Below are 18441 nucleotides of genomic sequence, written 5' to 3'. Positions count from 1 at the left end.
TTAAACCCTGTATCTATGCATGGTAGTAGAAAGGTGTTGGCTAAACATTGTTCCTCCCATCTCTGCAAGTCTTAACAGAACTTAATTGTTTTTTCTTTTTAACAAAGAGTTTTTATTAATGCTTTATTTTGAAAGATTGTTCTCCAAAAGCCTTAATTTGGAATATTGTTTTGTCCATTTTTCAAACCAAACATTTGTTTTCCCTGTTTATCAAGATCTGCATTTATGCATTTCATAGGTAATTCCACAGGTATTCACAGGTGTAGATGCTATTGGTCAATGTTTTATTCTGCTGAATCGAGTTTTACAATTGAACCTTTAACCTAGAACGTCCACATTTTCTCACCTGCAAACAAAACCCAATTTCTGTCCCTGGACTCCTGGTTTCAACACACACACTCTGCTGAAAAATGAAACAACCACACGATATTATAAAGTACAAAAACAACTTTATTTACAAAAAAAACAGACCACTGTCTCTGTCCCACAAACCCCCAAGTCCAGTGATTGCTGTGGAATGCAGTGTCTGTGGCTGAGGTTGGGAATTTACTGTACTGACAAGAGCACCACCCAAAGCAACCCTTCAGGACTTTTCCACCCACTTATTTAGTCTGAGCTGACCCAGAATTGTATGACGGTCGGTGGAAGGCTCACTAAAGACTGGCCTGAGGCTGCACTCGATTCAAGGTCAGCCTTCGTTTGCTGAAACGCTCCGAGCAAATGTTTAAAAAGACGTCAGCGAGGATCTAAAGATGAAATCGTCAGCATACAAAAGCCTATTTCTCCATTTGTGTTCTGATAAAAAGAGAAAATACTTAGTCATCTTCAGGCTTTCGTGCAGCATAAATATATCTCGGATCACGGGAGAGTACGTAAACCACTGTTGGCTAAAAAGATGAATTCTTCAGCAGTTTGCTTTACATTCTGTTGAGTTGTAACGCTGATAATGCTGCTCAGTGTGAGGATGATTTTTAAAATTTCATTTTCAGCCAAAGGAAGTCTGAATATAAAAAATAACACCTTTGTGATTTTGTCTCACTATGGCTGAACTGCAGCTGGTGGTTTATGCTGACGCAGCAAAGACAAACTGAAACTCTGTAATTGGGTCATGGGCCGTTTGTGTTCTTCTGATTGTGACCAAAGCCTCTCACATTTTTGGTTCCTAAACTTGTGAGAGAGAGGATTTTGTCATCAAATGGGGGAAAGTTGGCTGCAACCTAATGTGTGCTTTTTTTTCTTCACAGATATTTAAATTGGATAAACTGCTGAACAACAGGGTTTGTGTCGGTCTTCATGTAAATGTTTAATTGTCCATTTTGTAGGTGTGTTTAGAAAGCGTAACGTGTACGAATGTCCTCCAGCTTCTTGGAGACTTCTGGGGGTGTCCGGTCGAGCTCCTCGGCCACGCTCTTCTGCTTGTGTGTGTCCATGCTGTTGAACTGCTCGCACAGATCCCCATCGATCACATTCTGAAGAACACAGGCATGAATCATGATTAACACAAAGCTCCACAAACTCAGAAAGAATGATAAATCTGCATGCTAGCTGTTTTGGCTAATTTTTTTCGTTGTTTTTTAGGCTAGTTTGGAGCTTAGCTAATATTTCAGCTGTATGCAAGCTATTTTGGCCAATTTAGGATTTTTTCAGTTTTAAACTAATGATGGTTAAGATGTGTGGTTTACATCCAGTTTGCGCATGACCTGATTAGTCGACTAATCGGAAAAATAATCGGTGATTAGTCGACTATTAAATTAATCGTTTGTGGCAGCTCTAATTTAAGTAAAATTAAATAAATGAAGTAAAGCAAAACAGTGGTGGGATTATATAAATTGGCTTCCTTTCAGGCAATCTACTGAACTCCTTTTGACAATCTTAATAGTCAATAGTTTCATAGTGTCATGAAATATATGCAAAATAGCAAATACGTTTGTTTATAGTCAAGAGTAATAATTTAATTATTTACTAGGGTATGTTATCCATTTTTATGACTAATTATTCCATCTTTGATTTGTCTTTGTATAGATACACCTTTCTGTTCTTGTTTTGCTTCTGCTTTAATTGCTTGAAATGAACCATTTCCAATTCAAAACTAAAGTTGCAAAGAGTACTAAGGATGAAAGACAGCACTGATGAAAAAAAGTACATAAGAAACAGTATGCGTGTTCCCTCACAATATTCCCAGTCTTGCTTTTTGGAGAGTTTTTCAGGGCAGTTTTACTTGCTCATAATTACTCTCTTTTTTTTTAACCTGTGAGCGATCTCTTATGGGGTCCAGATGACCCCGCCCTACATCGATGTGTGATCCCTCCCATGACAAAGGAGGACAAAGGTGGACAGGATTGATGTCTGCATGGACACCAGTGAAGATAAAAAATCCTTGGAAAAAGAAAAGTTCAGGGCACTGTCTTGTGGGGTCCAGATGACCCCACTTTAAATGTAGAAATGCCTGGGATAGCACAAGAGTTAAGAGTGCAATGTCTTCTGCCTCCCGATTGGCTGGAGAGCTTGTCAATCAATCCCCTCTGTGCCCTATCTCCTGTACAGATATCTGCAGCAGGTTTCATTTTTAAAATCTATTTTAGTTTTCCAAACACACAGTCAAGCCCAAAATTGTTCAAGTGTTTCTGTAATTTTTTTTCCAATTTGTGTCCTTTAAAGTTTGGGATAATTATTTCCTACGTTGTGAAGAAACAGAGGAGGCTGCTGTTCCTTTGATTCAAACATTTTGCAAACAGCAGATGGGACAAAAAAAATGTATAACAATGAAATTCAAGTTCTTATTACACCAAACTTAAAGTATTTTAGAGACTTTTTAAAGCTATTATAAGTCATTTTTAAATGTATGACCTTTTTAATCGATCGGTAGCTATGCTACAATAAATAGTGAGTGTGTTTGTTTTGTGCCCTCGTTTCACATCCCAGAAAATCTGGTTTACCAAATCCAGCAAACCAGATATTCATGTGACAAAACACTTCCAGCTAAAACCTGTAACCACTGCTGATTGTAGTCATTTCCTAATCTCACTGTGGTTAAACTTAGCAACATATTACCTAGTATGCATGTGAACAGTAGTTTTTAATAAATGAGTCCTGCAACATTCTCACGTGACACATAATTCTTCCCACTGACAACAACCTGAATTTCCGTTCCGGTACGGTAACTTGCCCCCTAAAAGCAGGTCATAAGAAGGTAATAATCTACACTTTGCCATTCCTGATAAATGAAGCACCAACCTTCACTGGGAAGTAGTAGGACCTGAAGCTGAGATGGTCTCTGCCACAGATTGGAGGGAACTCGGAGCGCATGTGCATCTCTAGATGCTGGAAGAAGTCGTGGTCCTGAAAAGATAACAGACAATTTAAGAAATATCTCATTAAAACGACAGACAAATTTAATCTTTCTTTGCTAATAAAGATGAATTCACATGGAACATACTGTATAAACTGAATACAGAGAAAGACAACAGTAAAGACGAAAACGTATATAAAAAAAAACTGCAGGCCTGCAACGTAAATTATTCTAAAAGTTTAAAATAAATGTTAGATTGATCAAAAAAAAGTTGAATAGTAGTTTAAAGAAAAAGAAAAGCTTAAACTAGATGTTATATTAGCCGACGTTTGTAGTAGCCCTTGAAAAATAGTTAAAAAAAATGCTAACAAATCTAAAATAAATTATTAAAATAAAGGAATAAAGAAGCTGAAGATGCTACATTTGAAACATTTTTTAGAAAAAAATGCTGTGAAAAAAGCAAATTAATTTAAATGTGCAGCTATCTCAAATAAGCTTTCAAAAATGGTGAATATAAATAATGATCAGGATCTCAAATAAAAGGAATTTCAGACAGCGGAAAAAAGATGACGGAATAAAAAGGAAACTATCTTATTTTATGTTGGTTGAGTTTATCAAATTACCTTGTAAGCACAACGAGGGATGAGTAACTCAAAAAGGCTATAATTCATAATTTAACACACTATGAAAATGAATGCAACATTAAATGCATAAATACAAAAAATGTGTTACTTCAAAGTTTTAAAAAACAGTAGGATGTTAAAGACCAAAGTGGAGAAAGATGAGTATTTTATTAGAAAAACAAACATCACCTTTGAAAACTAATAACTTCACACATGACACTGATTTGTCTTGTATTAGTATTTAATGAGGTCTGGGTCAAGTAGAAATGTTGGAAAGATGAGAACAGATTTAAATATAGAAAATATCTAACACAGCTCCATTAAAGTGTTTTGTTGTGCTGAAAACGGCTTAACTAGCATGAAAACTAATAAGTGCAGAGCAGGAGGAAGGATTTCTACCTCGTGTGAAGTGAATGGGACCAGGATTCCAATGCCTCCAGACAGTGTGTTGTAGACCAGCGACTCGGAACCTCCAGGGATCAGAGTGGTTTTCTGAAGAGATAACACTGTCTCTCCAACATGGTAGTTCACGACTACTTCAGCCTGAAGAAACAGAGGATGAAAAGTTCCGTTTTTTTTTTTTGGCTAAAATTGTCTGTCTGAAATCAAATGAAAAACTGTAAGAAATCTGGTTAAGACTTGAAAAATTGAATCACATCATAACTCGTCAGATATGTCTCAAAGTCATTTGAGGTCTCAAGCCCAATAAAAATCAGAGTGTTCTGGTTTGTGCACATTAACAGTGATAAGTGAGTCAGGGTCAGAGAGGAGACACATTCCCCTGCTCTGGATACTTTAATTTGATAATCTTCCGAAAACTGCAATGCCAATCATGCCCCATAAACATTAGGATGTGGCCGAGACACACGGCCAGCGTTAGGATGATCAGTCTTAATGAAGGGACATGCATGACACCATGAGACAGGCTGCAACAGTTAAAGCAGACAGAGGAGTGCCGCAGTTTTGCAGAGTACTCCATTACTGTCTGACAGGAAACAACAGCAGCTCTGTGTGAAACCAAACATCACGCGAAAAAGCTCAGCATTCGCGTGATCAGCACTAAACGCCCTCAAGTTAAAAGTTTAAATATATAGAAATATTTTGAAAATCAAAGAGGTGAAAATGCCTATTCTAAAATGCAAAAGAAAGCACCCATCTTCTCCTTCAGCTTTGATATGGTTCAAAATTTTTGTCTCGACACGAACAGCCTTTAGCAAAGTTGCATTTTTTCAGAAACCAGAACTTATTGTTTAGCATCTACAATGACAAAATGACAAACAGCTTTGGCAAAATATATCAATTAACTACAGGATGAATTATTTTATGATAACATATTTCAGAACTGAATTGAGTGGTTTTGCTCTTCCTCATTTGATTTCACCCTTAAGTCTAGACCTGAAAGACTGAATAGATTTAGAGCATCATAGTGTCATGATGGAACAGAATGTAACAGCAAAGCTGCAAACAGATTCCAGTCAAATGACACATTAAAGTATGCCAATTAGAAGAAAATCATGACTGCAATGCATTACGAGCCATTATTATGTCTAAAAAACCGACAAGAGCCGAACACGAGAGTCAAAAAAGGACAACCTCTTTTGGCTTGCCACCCACACCAATATACGACTGGCGCTTTGCTGACAGCATTAACGATGTTTTATCCACGCCGAGACAGTCTTCAGTGGGATCTGAGATTTAGAGGGTGGCCTCCGCGCTGCCGCCATCGTCTGATGCTAATCTAGCTGTCAAGCTATAAATCATTTCTTGACAGGACTGGACTGTGGACTTTTCGTCATTGAAGGATACAGGGATAAATGTTTTCTTTCATTACCATTCAAATTTAATAGGTTTTTAAAATATTTTGAATCCACCAAGACTCTCTGGCAAAGATCTTTTTTAGGTTCATTTGTATTTATTTCAAAAACTGATACCTATCATCAATAAATTCTAGTATGTCAATGGGTATACCTAACTTTATTACCAAAGATCTACCTCTGCCTGTTTTCCAGCTCTTCCTAGCCTGATAACTGCTGAATTTCAGACCTTAATTAAAAAATGGAAACATTAGATAAAAAAAATGTTCATTTGTTAAGATCTGTATAGAAACATTTTTCTAAGGGTTTGTATATTTTTTTTACAAAAAACAAACGTTCTCCATTATTAAAATATAGTCTCTAATGGAAGTCAGAGCGGCAGCTTAAACCCTCCCTGTTTTTTTTGTTTTTTTTTCTTTTCAACTTTGAGCTTCAAACATCTTTCAGATTTTAAAATGTATTCAAGGACACGTGACTTAGCTGCTATAAAACTGTGGCTCTATAAAATTTGGGAATTTTTCTCCTTCCGCTGACTTAATGATGGATGTGAATTTGGAATTTCCGGGGCCTTGGAGCAGATGACACTGAGGTGGAGCGGAACAAAACTAAAAAAATTAAAGTCTACATTCAGTCACATTTCAAAGTTTTAACTAAAGAAAAAAAGTTGTGCTCTATTTACATTTTAAATGGTGAAAATATTTGTTTGAGTCCTGAATTTTACTTTTCCTAACATTTTTCAAGTTTAGAGGTCAGTTTGCAGATTTATCAGGTCATCTGATTATTACCTTTATAACTTTTTTAAATCGTTACACAGCTTTTTCCATACGACCAAAACAATTTATTTTAAAAGCCTGCAACTAATATTTTCTTCGGCTGTGGAGCTTATCAATTTTTTTTCAAAGCGGAATAGTCACAAATATTTAGAAAGACAGAAATGTGAACTTTCATGGTCAACATTTTTTAGTCTCAATTACTAGATTCAAAATATTTATTTTAAAATCTGTAATAGTTAATTAGTTGTGTGTGTGTTTAGATTTGTTAATAATCTGTAAATACAAAGGTTGAATGAAGGGATAAAATTGAAAATGATGCTGTTTTCTTCTGTTTTTTCTTTTTTGCTTACAGAGATTCAAACGACATCTGCGCTTTAGTTTCTTGTTGCTTAGGTTGCAGTAAAAGCAGTTGTTCCCCTCTTGGCTTATTCCCTTCATAGCTCTTCTCTTTGTTCTTTTTTAAACTAAAGCCTGCAGGCTTTAAATTTTTACTTTTATGTCCAAAAAAGTTGAATAAAATGTTTTTTTTAAACAATCAGTTGTATGCTCACTTTTTCTACACTAGCAATATTTCAACAGCTTGATCCAAACAATAACACCAGATCTTTTACTTATGTATTCATGTGGCATGGTTTTTTATAATGGTAGAGGGTTAAATTGTGGTGTTAAATCAAAAAGTTCAGTATGTGACTGTGGTCTGAGGGAGGAGGATCGCTTCTTTTGAAGGTGTGAAGACTTAAAGCTTGCAGATGAATGACCTGCAGAAAAATCATTTTCTATATTTAGGAGATGAAAGCAACGAATTCAACAATAACAGAGGACCAACTGTTGTCTCATGACAGCAGGTCATACTCTTCCTCAGTGTTTATACCAGAGGAGGTGGTTTATTTCAGGAGGCCAGACAGTTTGTAAGCAACAAAAAGAGTGATTAACAGCAGCAGTAATTGTGTTTCCAGCTGCAAATGTCAGCTTTTCCTCTTCTCTGTAAAGGTTTTCCTTCCATTACAGATGGCACATTTTCCTCTTAATCTTTACACTAATAAACTTTGCATGACATGATCAACGCAAAATATGACATGTGAGGTAAAAACAGTAAATCCTTTCACTTTGACAGATGGTTTCAAGAGCCTGACTCTGATATTTGAGGATAAATTAATCAAATCTAAGCGGAATGCATCTAATCGAATCTAAAAACTCATTTACGCAACATAATTGGGTTCAACACAGACATCATTGACACATCTATAAATAAACATGGAACATTTCTAAACTAAAATTAATGAACATACACAGCAACAGACAAACACTGTGGCGTTAAGTAAACTGGGTTTATTGGAGACACCTATTTTTATTGCTGTTTTATTCATTATAGTCCTGAAATGATTTTGAATTTTTAGTTTGTCAACTTCATGAAGCATCAGCCTTTGTTAGACCAAAGAAGACCATTGAAATATTGTTCCCTCTTTGATCACAGGGGTTATAGTCTAAAAATAATCTGCAATGAAAGATGAAATTCATGAAAGATTACAGATGTTTTAAAGCTGTAAAAATAATTTTCTCGGAAATTTTAACTTTTTTCTCTCAAAGTTCAAACCTTCGCAGAAAAAAGACAAGAATTATAGAATGAAACCAAAGATCTGCCTGTGATTGAAAATGTATGCGTATGTGGCAAGCTCAACGCATTCTGTACCTGAGACACAACACTGACGTAGAACACAAACCACTCTAAAAAATAAAATTGAATAAAAGGATGCAAAATTCTACTAAAAAAGAATTAGCAAAACAGTGACTGTGAATAGTGAACCACACTATAATAAGGGACTGTTATAATTTCATTACATTGAAAGCAATAAAACCTTGTTCTTAGGCTCCTAAAAAATAGTAAAATGACAAATGAAAAAAATGACTGCAGACAATCAATTAGTGATCAGCTGTTTTACCTTCTGTGATGCTCCATTAAGGAGTCCTCTGTCCCACAAAGCTTTGTTTCCTGTAGGATCTTCATCCACGTCATCACTGGTGTTGGGAGGAAGACGCACCTACGATCAAAATACAAAAACTTCATTTAATAATTTGTCTCATTTCCTCCAACCAAATAAATCTACAGATTCAAAATTAAGTATTTATGTGCTTTATTCTTTGCAGGCCCCTATCAAATGTTTTTATCATATTTTCTAAACTATAGAGCGCACCATCAATGAATCAACTACTTTCAAAATTATGTCATACATAAAGCTCATTGAAATATGATGGGCATTAAACAAGGCAAAAGAGTCTGAGATAAGTCCATCAGTTAGACTAAATAACGCCATTCACAGTAACTCTAGAACTTGTTTGTAACGTGTTACACATTAGGCACATTAGAAGTGTTGGTTGCAAAAGAAAAAAAAAAAGACTGAAACTGTTAAAACAAATGTTACTGTGATGCTAAACCCCAACCTTGTTAGTGACATTAAAAAAAAAAGGTTGGATAGAGCTACATTTTAAGCTGCAATTGTATAATTACAATAAAGCCCAACTAAACATTTTTGACAGAGCAACATTTACTTCTCAAAAATGCCCAAATAAGTAAACCCAACCAGAATTAATCTGTTGTTTCTTGAAAACATTAATGTTTTTAAGTCCACCTTACAATGTGGAGAACACAGTGTTATGTAAATGTTTACACGGGCTTACAATGCTGATGTTGCCAAACTTGTCAGCAGCAGCCATGGTGTCGTAGTCGAGCAGACAGGCCGTCGTCACCCAGCGAGGATACGTGTCGTCGGCGAAGATGATGAGCTGGTTTTCGTTGCGTCGGTACCGAACCCAAAACAGACTCTCCTGGACATCAGAAATGATGACTCTCTGTCCGATGGTGTAGATGCCCGTCACAATGTTAGGAATGTGCTGCAGAAAAAGAGAAGCCAAAGTGTTGAGATGCGGCTGGTAAAAAAAGCAGTGCATATGTAAGGCGTCACAACAGCCAGGCATCCATATGTTTTCCAGTTGCTTTTGCATCCTAATTGAAAAAACAAGATGCATGTTGCTTTGATTAGCCCACTGTTGTGAATGCAGCCTCACAAACATGTCAAGTGCAATTCCCACCTCAAACAACATCTGCAAAGCCTTTCCACACAAAGTGTTCAGCAGGCGGTAAAGGCTTGCAGGCTGCTCCATCATGAGCAGCTCGTTTTCACAGCAACAATGTCATGATAATTATAAGAAGATGTTTACATCAGTGAAACATAATCAAGAGTGATATCCCAAACTTTGTTCTACAGATCTAACAAGAAAGCAAACTGATTCAAAGTGACAAGTTTTACATAAGCATCGAAAAAGCAGGCAGAGTTCCTCCTTTTAAAAAGTGGGAAGACATCTCCTTTTGTTAACAAACAGCGCTCTCAAAATCAGTTCCATTAAACAAAACAAACAACGCTATAACACAATCACACACATTTGTTATCATTAAATAAAAACAGTAAAACTGCAGTTGCTAATAAAGCTTAAAAATTGAACTTGAGTTGTTTTTGTTTTTTTTTTCATTAAAATCGTTGCGAGTTAGTGACAGACCAAGCTCCCTGATCAAGGATCTCAGCAGCATGAAGGGTAAAGGGGACGGAGTTGCTCTGCATCTGATGTCCCATCCACAACTCAGATGTGAATTTCTAATGAACTACTGCTCTGCAGAAACTATGTCTTAGAAAACAACACAGGTTTCAGATTTTTGCCTAAAAACAGAATAATCATAAATAAAGGACCACTGGAAACACTTTGAAAATAACTCAAAAAATTACAGTCTGTTTAATGATGAACTGTTGAATCAAATCAAATAAATCCAGTTTTTACCTTGTTCTCACATTTACGAAGCAGTTTCTTCTTCCCCAGGTCGTAAATTCGAAGAAGTTTTCCAACTCCGACTAGAACCCGTCCCTGGAATGGAGCAATGGCCAAAGGCACGTCCTCTACTGGAGTCTGTAAAGTGGTCCAACAAACAGAAAATGGCATGGAGGGTGAAGAAGACCCAGGGAAGCGGTTGTGTTTTATGTAATTAGGTGAAAATTGAGGACATTTTGCACAGCAAAGCAGCAGATCTTAAAACAACTGAGCCATTGCAACACACAAGTCAACAAACAGAAACACACAATCAAAAAAAGCATTTCAGATCATTACAATGTGGCTGTAAAGTTTCTCTTTGAAAACTTTAAAAGATGCAGATGTGTGTCCTAATCAGAAAGTTTGGGAACCATCCTTCTGTGCTAAAGAAGGGGCAAAAAGCTGGAATTTTGCTAAATACATTTACAAGTTAGTATTTATTTCAAGGAAAGTAGCTAAATTAGGAAAAGAAAGTGCTTTTTTGGTGTTATAGGGATATTTTACTTTTGAAAATAATATTTTTTTTTTCTTTTAAGAGTTAAATTCATTGAAATAAAGATGATTTACTAATCTGTTGGGTTTGATCTGAGATTATAAACATTCATGCAGTTTTAGTTTATACAGTTAATTCTAAACAACTCCATACTAAGGGACCACGTATTTAACAATTATTGATTACAAATAGCTTGTCGTCAAATATGCCAGAAATGCGAAAATGTCTCTTTAATTTCAATTTAATAGCAACAAACTGTAAACATAAATGGATCCAGGCTTCTTTGAAAATGCAGTGAACATAGAAAAAGGAGCGGCTTTGCAGCTGTTGAGTTGTCTCTGTGGGTCGTGTTAATCATTTATGGCTAATTTGACCACAGACAAAGTTAATTAGGGAAGAACTGTAATCAGGTCAGACAGGATGAAGAGTTTACTCACGATGACAGTTTTTCTTTAGCTGTCGTTGCGGTTCATGCATCATCACGCAGACTTGACTAAAACTTCTGCACTCCATACGTCATAAACGCACACAGTCCACAAATGTCTAAGCTATTTAAAATCAACAGTATATATTGGAGACAGACTATGTCAACATTTTTTAAACAATATCCAAATGGTAAAAGTACATAGACAAATGTTGTGTCCTATTATAACTTTTAAAGTGTCTGGCGCTGAATGGGAATGTGTGCTTAAGAAGTTAGGATTGTGACCAAAAAGAATCACCTAAAAACATCACATGTGGTTAAGTGGTTGGGAAATCCCTCCGAGTCTGTGTGAGGAGTGTCTGAGAAACAAACTGACTCATCTCCACTCTTCTTCTACATCAGGTAACAAACCACAGAAAGCTGATTCACTTGGATCATCCCCACCCTGCTCCCGTTTCTGGGGAATTGCCCCAGAAACTTGGGCAGACACATCCTGCCATCGGATCGTTACAAAGCTGTCGAGTTTTGAAAATGTGACACTAAAGGAGCTGTGAAAACGGCCCAGTTTTGGCCTGAACATGTTGACAAACCTCTAATTTGGAAGAGCGGAGAAACCCAAACTCACCTTGTGCACAAACTCCAGCTTCTCTCCTCCACCTGTGAGGCGGTAGGTGTAGATGAAACCTCCAGACACAGACCTGGGGTTGAGTATCATGTCACGTGCAACTCCCACTAGAATATACCATTCATCTCCAGTGTTTATGAAGCGGCACGCTGCCACACTGAAACACATCCAACACAGAGAGGAAGACATGAGCTGCTAAAATAACACAGAATGATGGAGAGTCTCACAGAGGATCAACATTTACATTCATGTTTGATAATATTTCTCTAAAAAGGAAATAAATACAAGCCAAAGTTGAATTCTATGAATTCTATCTTAAATCCCCCTCACACTCACCTGAAAGCAGCCTCGTTCTGCTCCAGCTGAACCTGGTCCAGCGTCGTACCCTGGATGGGGTTGACCAGCCGCACCAGAGAGGCCCACTGCCCGGCTCCGGCTTTGGGAGCTCCAAAGATGGACTCTGGGAGGTTCTCGTTGAGGAATGCTGCAGCCATCTCAGCTGCCAGCTCTCGCTCGTCCTCGCCTGCAGCTTCCACCATCTCCTGCAGGGGGCACCACACAACCAGCTGTTAATCTATCCAATTTAGACAAACATTTGTTTTTGTAAAGAATCTACTCTGTAAATGAAAAAAGTATTTTGCTGGGTGAACAAATATGAAACAAAGGAGGAAAATAAAAAGTGAATAGATAAAACTTAAAGATTTTTATTTTCTCTTTTGTTATTTTTACTATATTTGATTCAAGTGGTGGGTTTTTTAATGTTCTTGGAATTTTCTTTCCTAGAATTTTGTTTCAAGTAAAAGAGAGCAGAAGAAGAATGTCTCAAAGTGAGCAAAGGAACAAACAATCAAAGGAATTCTGTTATATTATTTACAGACCATTAAAATGATTCAGCTGAGAGATGTTGACATTTTTAAGTCCAGCCATTGCTAGAAAAGGACTTCAAACTAATTTGAACTATGAAACATCAGAACAGCAGTGCCCTCCTGCTTCAGCTTCTATTACTGCAAGATCTTTGCTCTGCAAACGGAGACGAAGGCTTGAATTTACTTTAACTTTCTGCTTTGTGGCAAATAAAACATCAAGTAAAAAGATGACAGAAACACAAGTTATTTAGAAAATTATTTCAAAATAACATCTAAGTGTTTTTTTCCTTTCAATAGAGCATATAAATTGCTGCAGACCCCGAGTGAAGAAAAGTAGTTAAGTGTCGTCATGGTAACATCTTTTATGTCTCTGGGAAAGTTTCAAAACTATCCTAAAATCCTAGACACAGGTTTTATGGAAACAAGTTAAGACAGAAAGCCGTAATCTAATTTACCAGCTCAGTGGCCTTGTGGTAGAGTGTCCGCCCTGAGATTGGAAGGTCGTGGGTTCAAATCCCGGCCGAGTCATACCAAAGACTCTAAAAATGGGACCCAGTGCCTCCCTGCTTGACACTCAGCACTAAGGAGATGGACTGGGGGGTTAAACCACCAAATGGTTCCCGAGCGCGGCTGTGTCTGCAGCTCACCGCTCCCCCAGGGGATGGGTCAAATGCGGAGAACAAATTTCACACACCGAGGTGCGTGACAAATAGTGGGACTTTAACTTTTAACTTTAATATACACAGTTTAATTTCAGCATCTTCACCTTGAGCACAGAAAACAAGTTCGGTATCTATTACCACATGATCTTGACTACATAAAGATTAAATCCCGCAAACACTCGGGCAGTTTTTTTTTCTTTGACATCCCGTTAAGCCATTTATATCTGTTTTAAAATGTTCTGTCTGAATTTTTAAGTGGTCAATTTTACAATGTTAAGTCAAGGCACAAAATGTTTGGGAACTGCTGTACATTTGATCAATAACCACTTTGATGTTTGACATTAAAAAAGTGTTTCCAAATGTGACACATTTATACACATATTGAGAAGATATTTCCACAATGGACTCTGTGCACGGAGCTGTGTGACGTATTTCCAGCTTAAAATAAGACCGCTTGTTTACTTCTGGTTGTGTCTAATTCTATACATCAACTTAGCAAGTTACCGGGTACTATTCCTGGTATAATGTGTAAACACAATAGCATCCAAAAAGACAAAGTTTGCCTTTCCGAAACACCAAACACCCAATACTCACAAAACACTACAATGTACTGTATGATCATATGAAACATAGCAATGTTAGAACATTTAAAACCTTTTCTTTGATAATTCAAAACAAACTTTGAAGAGACTTTCAGACTACTGGTCCTACTCTCAGCTGATGAAGTGCATCTGCCTTCTTCATGGAGCGGTGGGAGCGTGCTAACGGGCACCTCGCCAGTGTTGAGACGTTTTAGGAAAGGGAATCACGTCTTAGACTGCTTCTACCTGACACATAAAATTACTTTGACCAAATTTTAGAAACACTCTGCTGTGGAGTAATTGAAACACAACTAACAGGTCATAAATTTTAAAGACAGGGATAAATTGATATGTCTTTCATGCTAGTTTGCATTTGCCCAAATGAAAGTGACAACGGTATTCACACGTAATTTTCTAAATATGTGCAGCCAGTGCTGAATTTTTTACTTGGCCGCATGAACCCAGAGGAAAAGTTAAAGTTAAAATGACGGTTACAGTTAATACAGCAAAAGGTTCCCAATCGCAACTGTATTTTGCATCTTACTGCGATCTACATGCTTGACAGCTAATGGGACTTAAATATTAAATATGTGCAAAAACATTTAGCTTTGCATGCACCTAAAATACGTGAAACAATGCAGCAATCTTTATCTTGGCTGCACCTATGACGTGTCGCCAACATGAATTTCCATCAGCTTTTGACCTGGTCACATGTAAATACATGAGAATAACATCAGCCGTAGCAAGTTACCTTCAAAGTCTACTATGTAGGATGACAAACAATTTAAATGTTTGCATTTTTATTCTGAAGTATTTTACTAGAAAGACAAACAATGCGCCTAACATCATTTATTGTGACTCTTGGTAGCTCCAAAAGACATCCTATAAACTCCAAATACTCCATGTAAACAACAATCTACTACGCCAACTGGAAATGATTGAGCAATCGTGTACTGAATCGGGAAGTAGGTCGTGCATTTGGCCAATACAACTCTCTTTTCCCAGTCTTGGACATCATCTTGACCAGCATACATGTTTAACAGGTCAAAAAAAAGAACCTTTTAAAATCTTGAACATGTTTGTCATACCTCAGCCATCTGCTGCTTCCTCTGAGCTTTGGTGGCCTCGGTGTAGGCATTGTGGTCTGTCTCGATCAAAATGAGGTTGTTTGTTTCCGGGTGAATCACAAACTTTCTGGGAGTGTACTGCAGAGGAAATGCCACCTGGTTGAAGACAGCTCCCAGTTTCTCCAGAGCCAAGATTCTGCCAGGAGAGATCAAACACTGAATTTACTTAACTGGTTAACTCTTCTCTTGACCTAAACTTTGAATCTAACTAAACTAAAACTAAAACTGAAAACGTCCAATGAAAGTAAAGTTCCTAAAACAAACATCTAGAAGATTCTCATGTCTACAGTTAAAGTGCAATTAAATTACATTAAAGTCTCTCAACAGTTTATTCAACATTTGGCCGTTGTTGTTACCAGACTGCCACACCAAATGAATGTTCCCTCAGTTGTTAAAGTCCCACTCTGATTATCTTTTTTACAAGTATTCTCAGTGATCTTTCAATCAGAGACATGTTGGTCTGGTTCTTTGAGGGGAAAGTTTCTAAGAATTTTCACAATCTTCTTGAGTGTAACTCTCCAATCTGCTCAACTTTTCGCATGTAATTAATTGGTTTGTGCATTTCTGTAAAACTACTGTAAAGTCTGCAGAAGCCTCATCAGTTAAAACAGCATCCCATTCAGTTCTTATTTATTTTACATTCCGTTTAAGATGTTTGAGACGGTGTCTGGACTTGGTCTGCCTGTCCAGGTTTGGTCAGAATGTTGTATGTTTTCTGTGCACCCGTACCTCAGTGTGTTGGTGGAGATGGCCACAATGCCTTCAGGGCATTGCTCAGAGGCAAAGCCAGAGGCGTACTCCAGCGTCTCATAGGACAGGGGGGTCAGGTGGAAGCGGGACTGGTATGAGTAGCTGAGCCAAGAGCGGCTGGACATGGCCAGCACCTAAAAAAAAAAGAAACCAGAACATCACTTACAATTGCAGTAAACACAAAACAACTTATGGAAGAAAAGGAGAAGTAATCTGTTACACTCTTAAATGTTCTACTAATAAGTTAGTATTTTTTCGATGAATCAGTAAACAAGAATTCATTGAAAAGGAACATGTCCCCTGTAGGCATGAAGTTTGACATACGGCTTCCTGTCCTTGCATCCTGACTCTGAAGAGCTTGACGGGTCGGGATCCGAGGTACCGGGTTCTGGTGTCGGACAGGTCTCCAGTCACAGGGTCCAAGACGGTCCGCAGGAGCACACCGTTCTGAAAGAGTAGAATATATAGATGTCTGAACCATACTGATAAAAAGGCCCTTGACAGCAGTGTATGAATATCTATAAATCAAAGTCCAGACTGTAGTGAACAATGAGCTCTTTTTCAGTCTCCTACATTAAAATTATACAGAAATATAGGATTTAGGTGAGAAAATATGCAAATCATGTCAATGATTTGCCATAATCAAACAGTTTGTTAGAGTACCTGCAGCCCAATGTTAAGGTAGAGGAACCCTATAGTTCCTTTATCTCCGAGTTCATCCTGTTTCTCCACACCTCCCATCTCCACGATGCACAGACTCTCTGGCTGAGCGGGAAGGGCCTGCATACTCAAGGGCTGAAGACAATCCTAGAAGGGATGAAAATAGGAAGGCTTAGAAAAATCTGCACATAAAAACCATTAGAAAGTATGACTTTGGAATGTTAAAAAGTTTTTTGTACAACTTAAAGTTTTTTTTCCAGCTTATGTGATGCACCTTCAGAGTCATCTCTCTTACTCAATACAACTCGATGTATCAGTGCAGACAGAACTGCGTGACTTTAGTAATAAACAAATTTACCCATAAATATGCGTGTAGCCTCATGGGATGTTATTTAGCTGTTTATTTTGCCTCTGGTATCAGTGGGTTATGTAATTCATTACACATGGGCAGTGGTTTTAACCACAGGGAAGTCAGTATGGATCTTTCAGAGACGGAACAAAATTGCTAATTTTTTGGACATCTGACAAGGGCCTAATGACAAACAATTCTGGATAATGACGTCTCTTCTACTGTGCGTCCATTTTATTTTAAGAATGTAGCTAAAGTACATTTTATTTCCTTATAATGGCTATAAACCATTAACCGTCTATTTCAGTCAATATGTAAATGATATGTATTTTTTAGATTATTGACATTAAGTGATTAAAATTGTGAAGTGATTGACAGTTTAAGTTTTTAAGTTATTTCCTTTTTTATCCAGGGATAAAATGTCACAATAACTTGAGAATTCCTGATCTTCAGATATCCAGAAAAGCATTAGGTGAAGCACAAAGAAGCCTGTCTGATCCCTGTCACCATCTCTTTGGATCAACGTGAAAGAAAAAATAAAAATTATACCACATTCCGCAGTTGTGATTAAAGTCAAATTAAACTCTACAGTCCCACTCTGAAGTATTTTCCATTTGAGTGGCTGGTTATTGGTGATCCCGGAAGTCAGTCAGGGATCTGAGCAGCCTCTTCACAGAGAAGGGTGTAACTATTTCTAGAGCTCACACCAGCACCACCTCACACTGGAAAGAGTTTGAAGAGGATTCACAGTGAACATCCCACCAATGGGAAAAAAAATTACGCATTGAAACCAGTTCCTGATGTTAGGAGAAGTTTTCAACAGACGTTTGGCTGCAGAAGAAAATGATTAATAGCTTTCCTTCTCTCTGCTGTGTGACTGGCCAAGTCTACATCCACACCTCAGGTTAACAATAAAAACCCTGTTTTTCCTTTCACAGAACCCCACCTACACAACAATCAGTTAGATTAACTGCTATTAAAATTTTGGTTTATACCGAAGGGTCCAAGGAGATGATTCGAACAGTGTTGTCGACCAGTCCGACAGCAAGGAAGCGAGACCGCTGTTCACCCGGCGGGACATTTGCCAGGCTCATGCAAACCACATCTGCAGACATCTCCTTCCGCTCCGTGTACTCGTTCAGCTGGCCAGACTGGAGAAGAGACGAGTATGAGAGGAACACATGCATGACCACTTCATGAGGCATTGGTAACCCAGTACACTGTTCCATTGAGTATAACTTTTAGAAGTGTTGTAATTCTTCCTAAAAACACCTTTGCAAAGAGTAACCATACAGATCAGATTCCTTATGGATTCATGTGACTGCTGCCAGTTTGTTGGTTTGGCAGTTATGCTAAAAAACACAACATCACGAAGATGTTCTGCTGGAATAGGATCAGAACTATGGAAGTTAACAGAATCCCTTCAAATGCTCTAGTTTGAGTTGAGTTGATTTGAGATTATACCAACATCCTCTCATAATATTAACAACAAATGAATGCATGAAAGTTGCAGCTGATCTAACGGAAAATAAAAACATCTTAAAGTTTAG

The 18441-nt window shown here is 37.6% G+C and overlaps 1 protein-coding gene across 1 annotated transcript in view; it reads right to left on the bottom strand.

Moving 5' to 3' along the window:
* Positions 1-432: 432 nt before the first annotated feature.
* sf3b3 (splicing factor 3b, subunit 3) overlaps positions 433-18441 on the bottom strand; it is a 28837-nt gene continuing 10828 nt past the window's right edge. The window contains exons 15-27 of the mRNA XM_024281715.2: positions 17887-18042; positions 16546-16689; positions 16207-16329; positions 15862-16016; positions 15094-15268; positions 12233-12438; positions 11897-12053; positions 10328-10453; positions 9176-9388; positions 8440-8538; positions 4312-4455; positions 3235-3339; positions 433-1469 (exon numbers count right to left, since the gene is read on the bottom strand). Coding sequence (XP_024137483.1) covers positions 1329-1469; positions 3235-3339; positions 4312-4455; positions 8440-8538; positions 9176-9388; positions 10328-10453; positions 11897-12053; positions 12233-12438; positions 15094-15268; positions 15862-16016; positions 16207-16329; positions 16546-16689; positions 17887-18042 — 1944 coding nt within the window. The 3' untranslated portion in view covers positions 433-1328. The remainder of the gene's footprint in view (positions 1470-3234; positions 3340-4311; positions 4456-8439; positions 8539-9175; positions 9389-10327; positions 10454-11896; positions 12054-12232; positions 12439-15093; positions 15269-15861; positions 16017-16206; positions 16330-16545; positions 16690-17886; positions 18043-18441) is intronic.

This window comes from Oryzias melastigma, linkage group LG6, assembly GCF_002922805.2.
Source record: "Oryzias melastigma strain HK-1 linkage group LG6, ASM292280v2, whole genome shotgun sequence".
NCBI lineage: Eukaryota > Metazoa > Chordata > Actinopteri > Beloniformes > Adrianichthyidae > Oryzias > Oryzias melastigma.
This window is presented reverse-complemented; position numbering and strand designations above follow the sequence as displayed.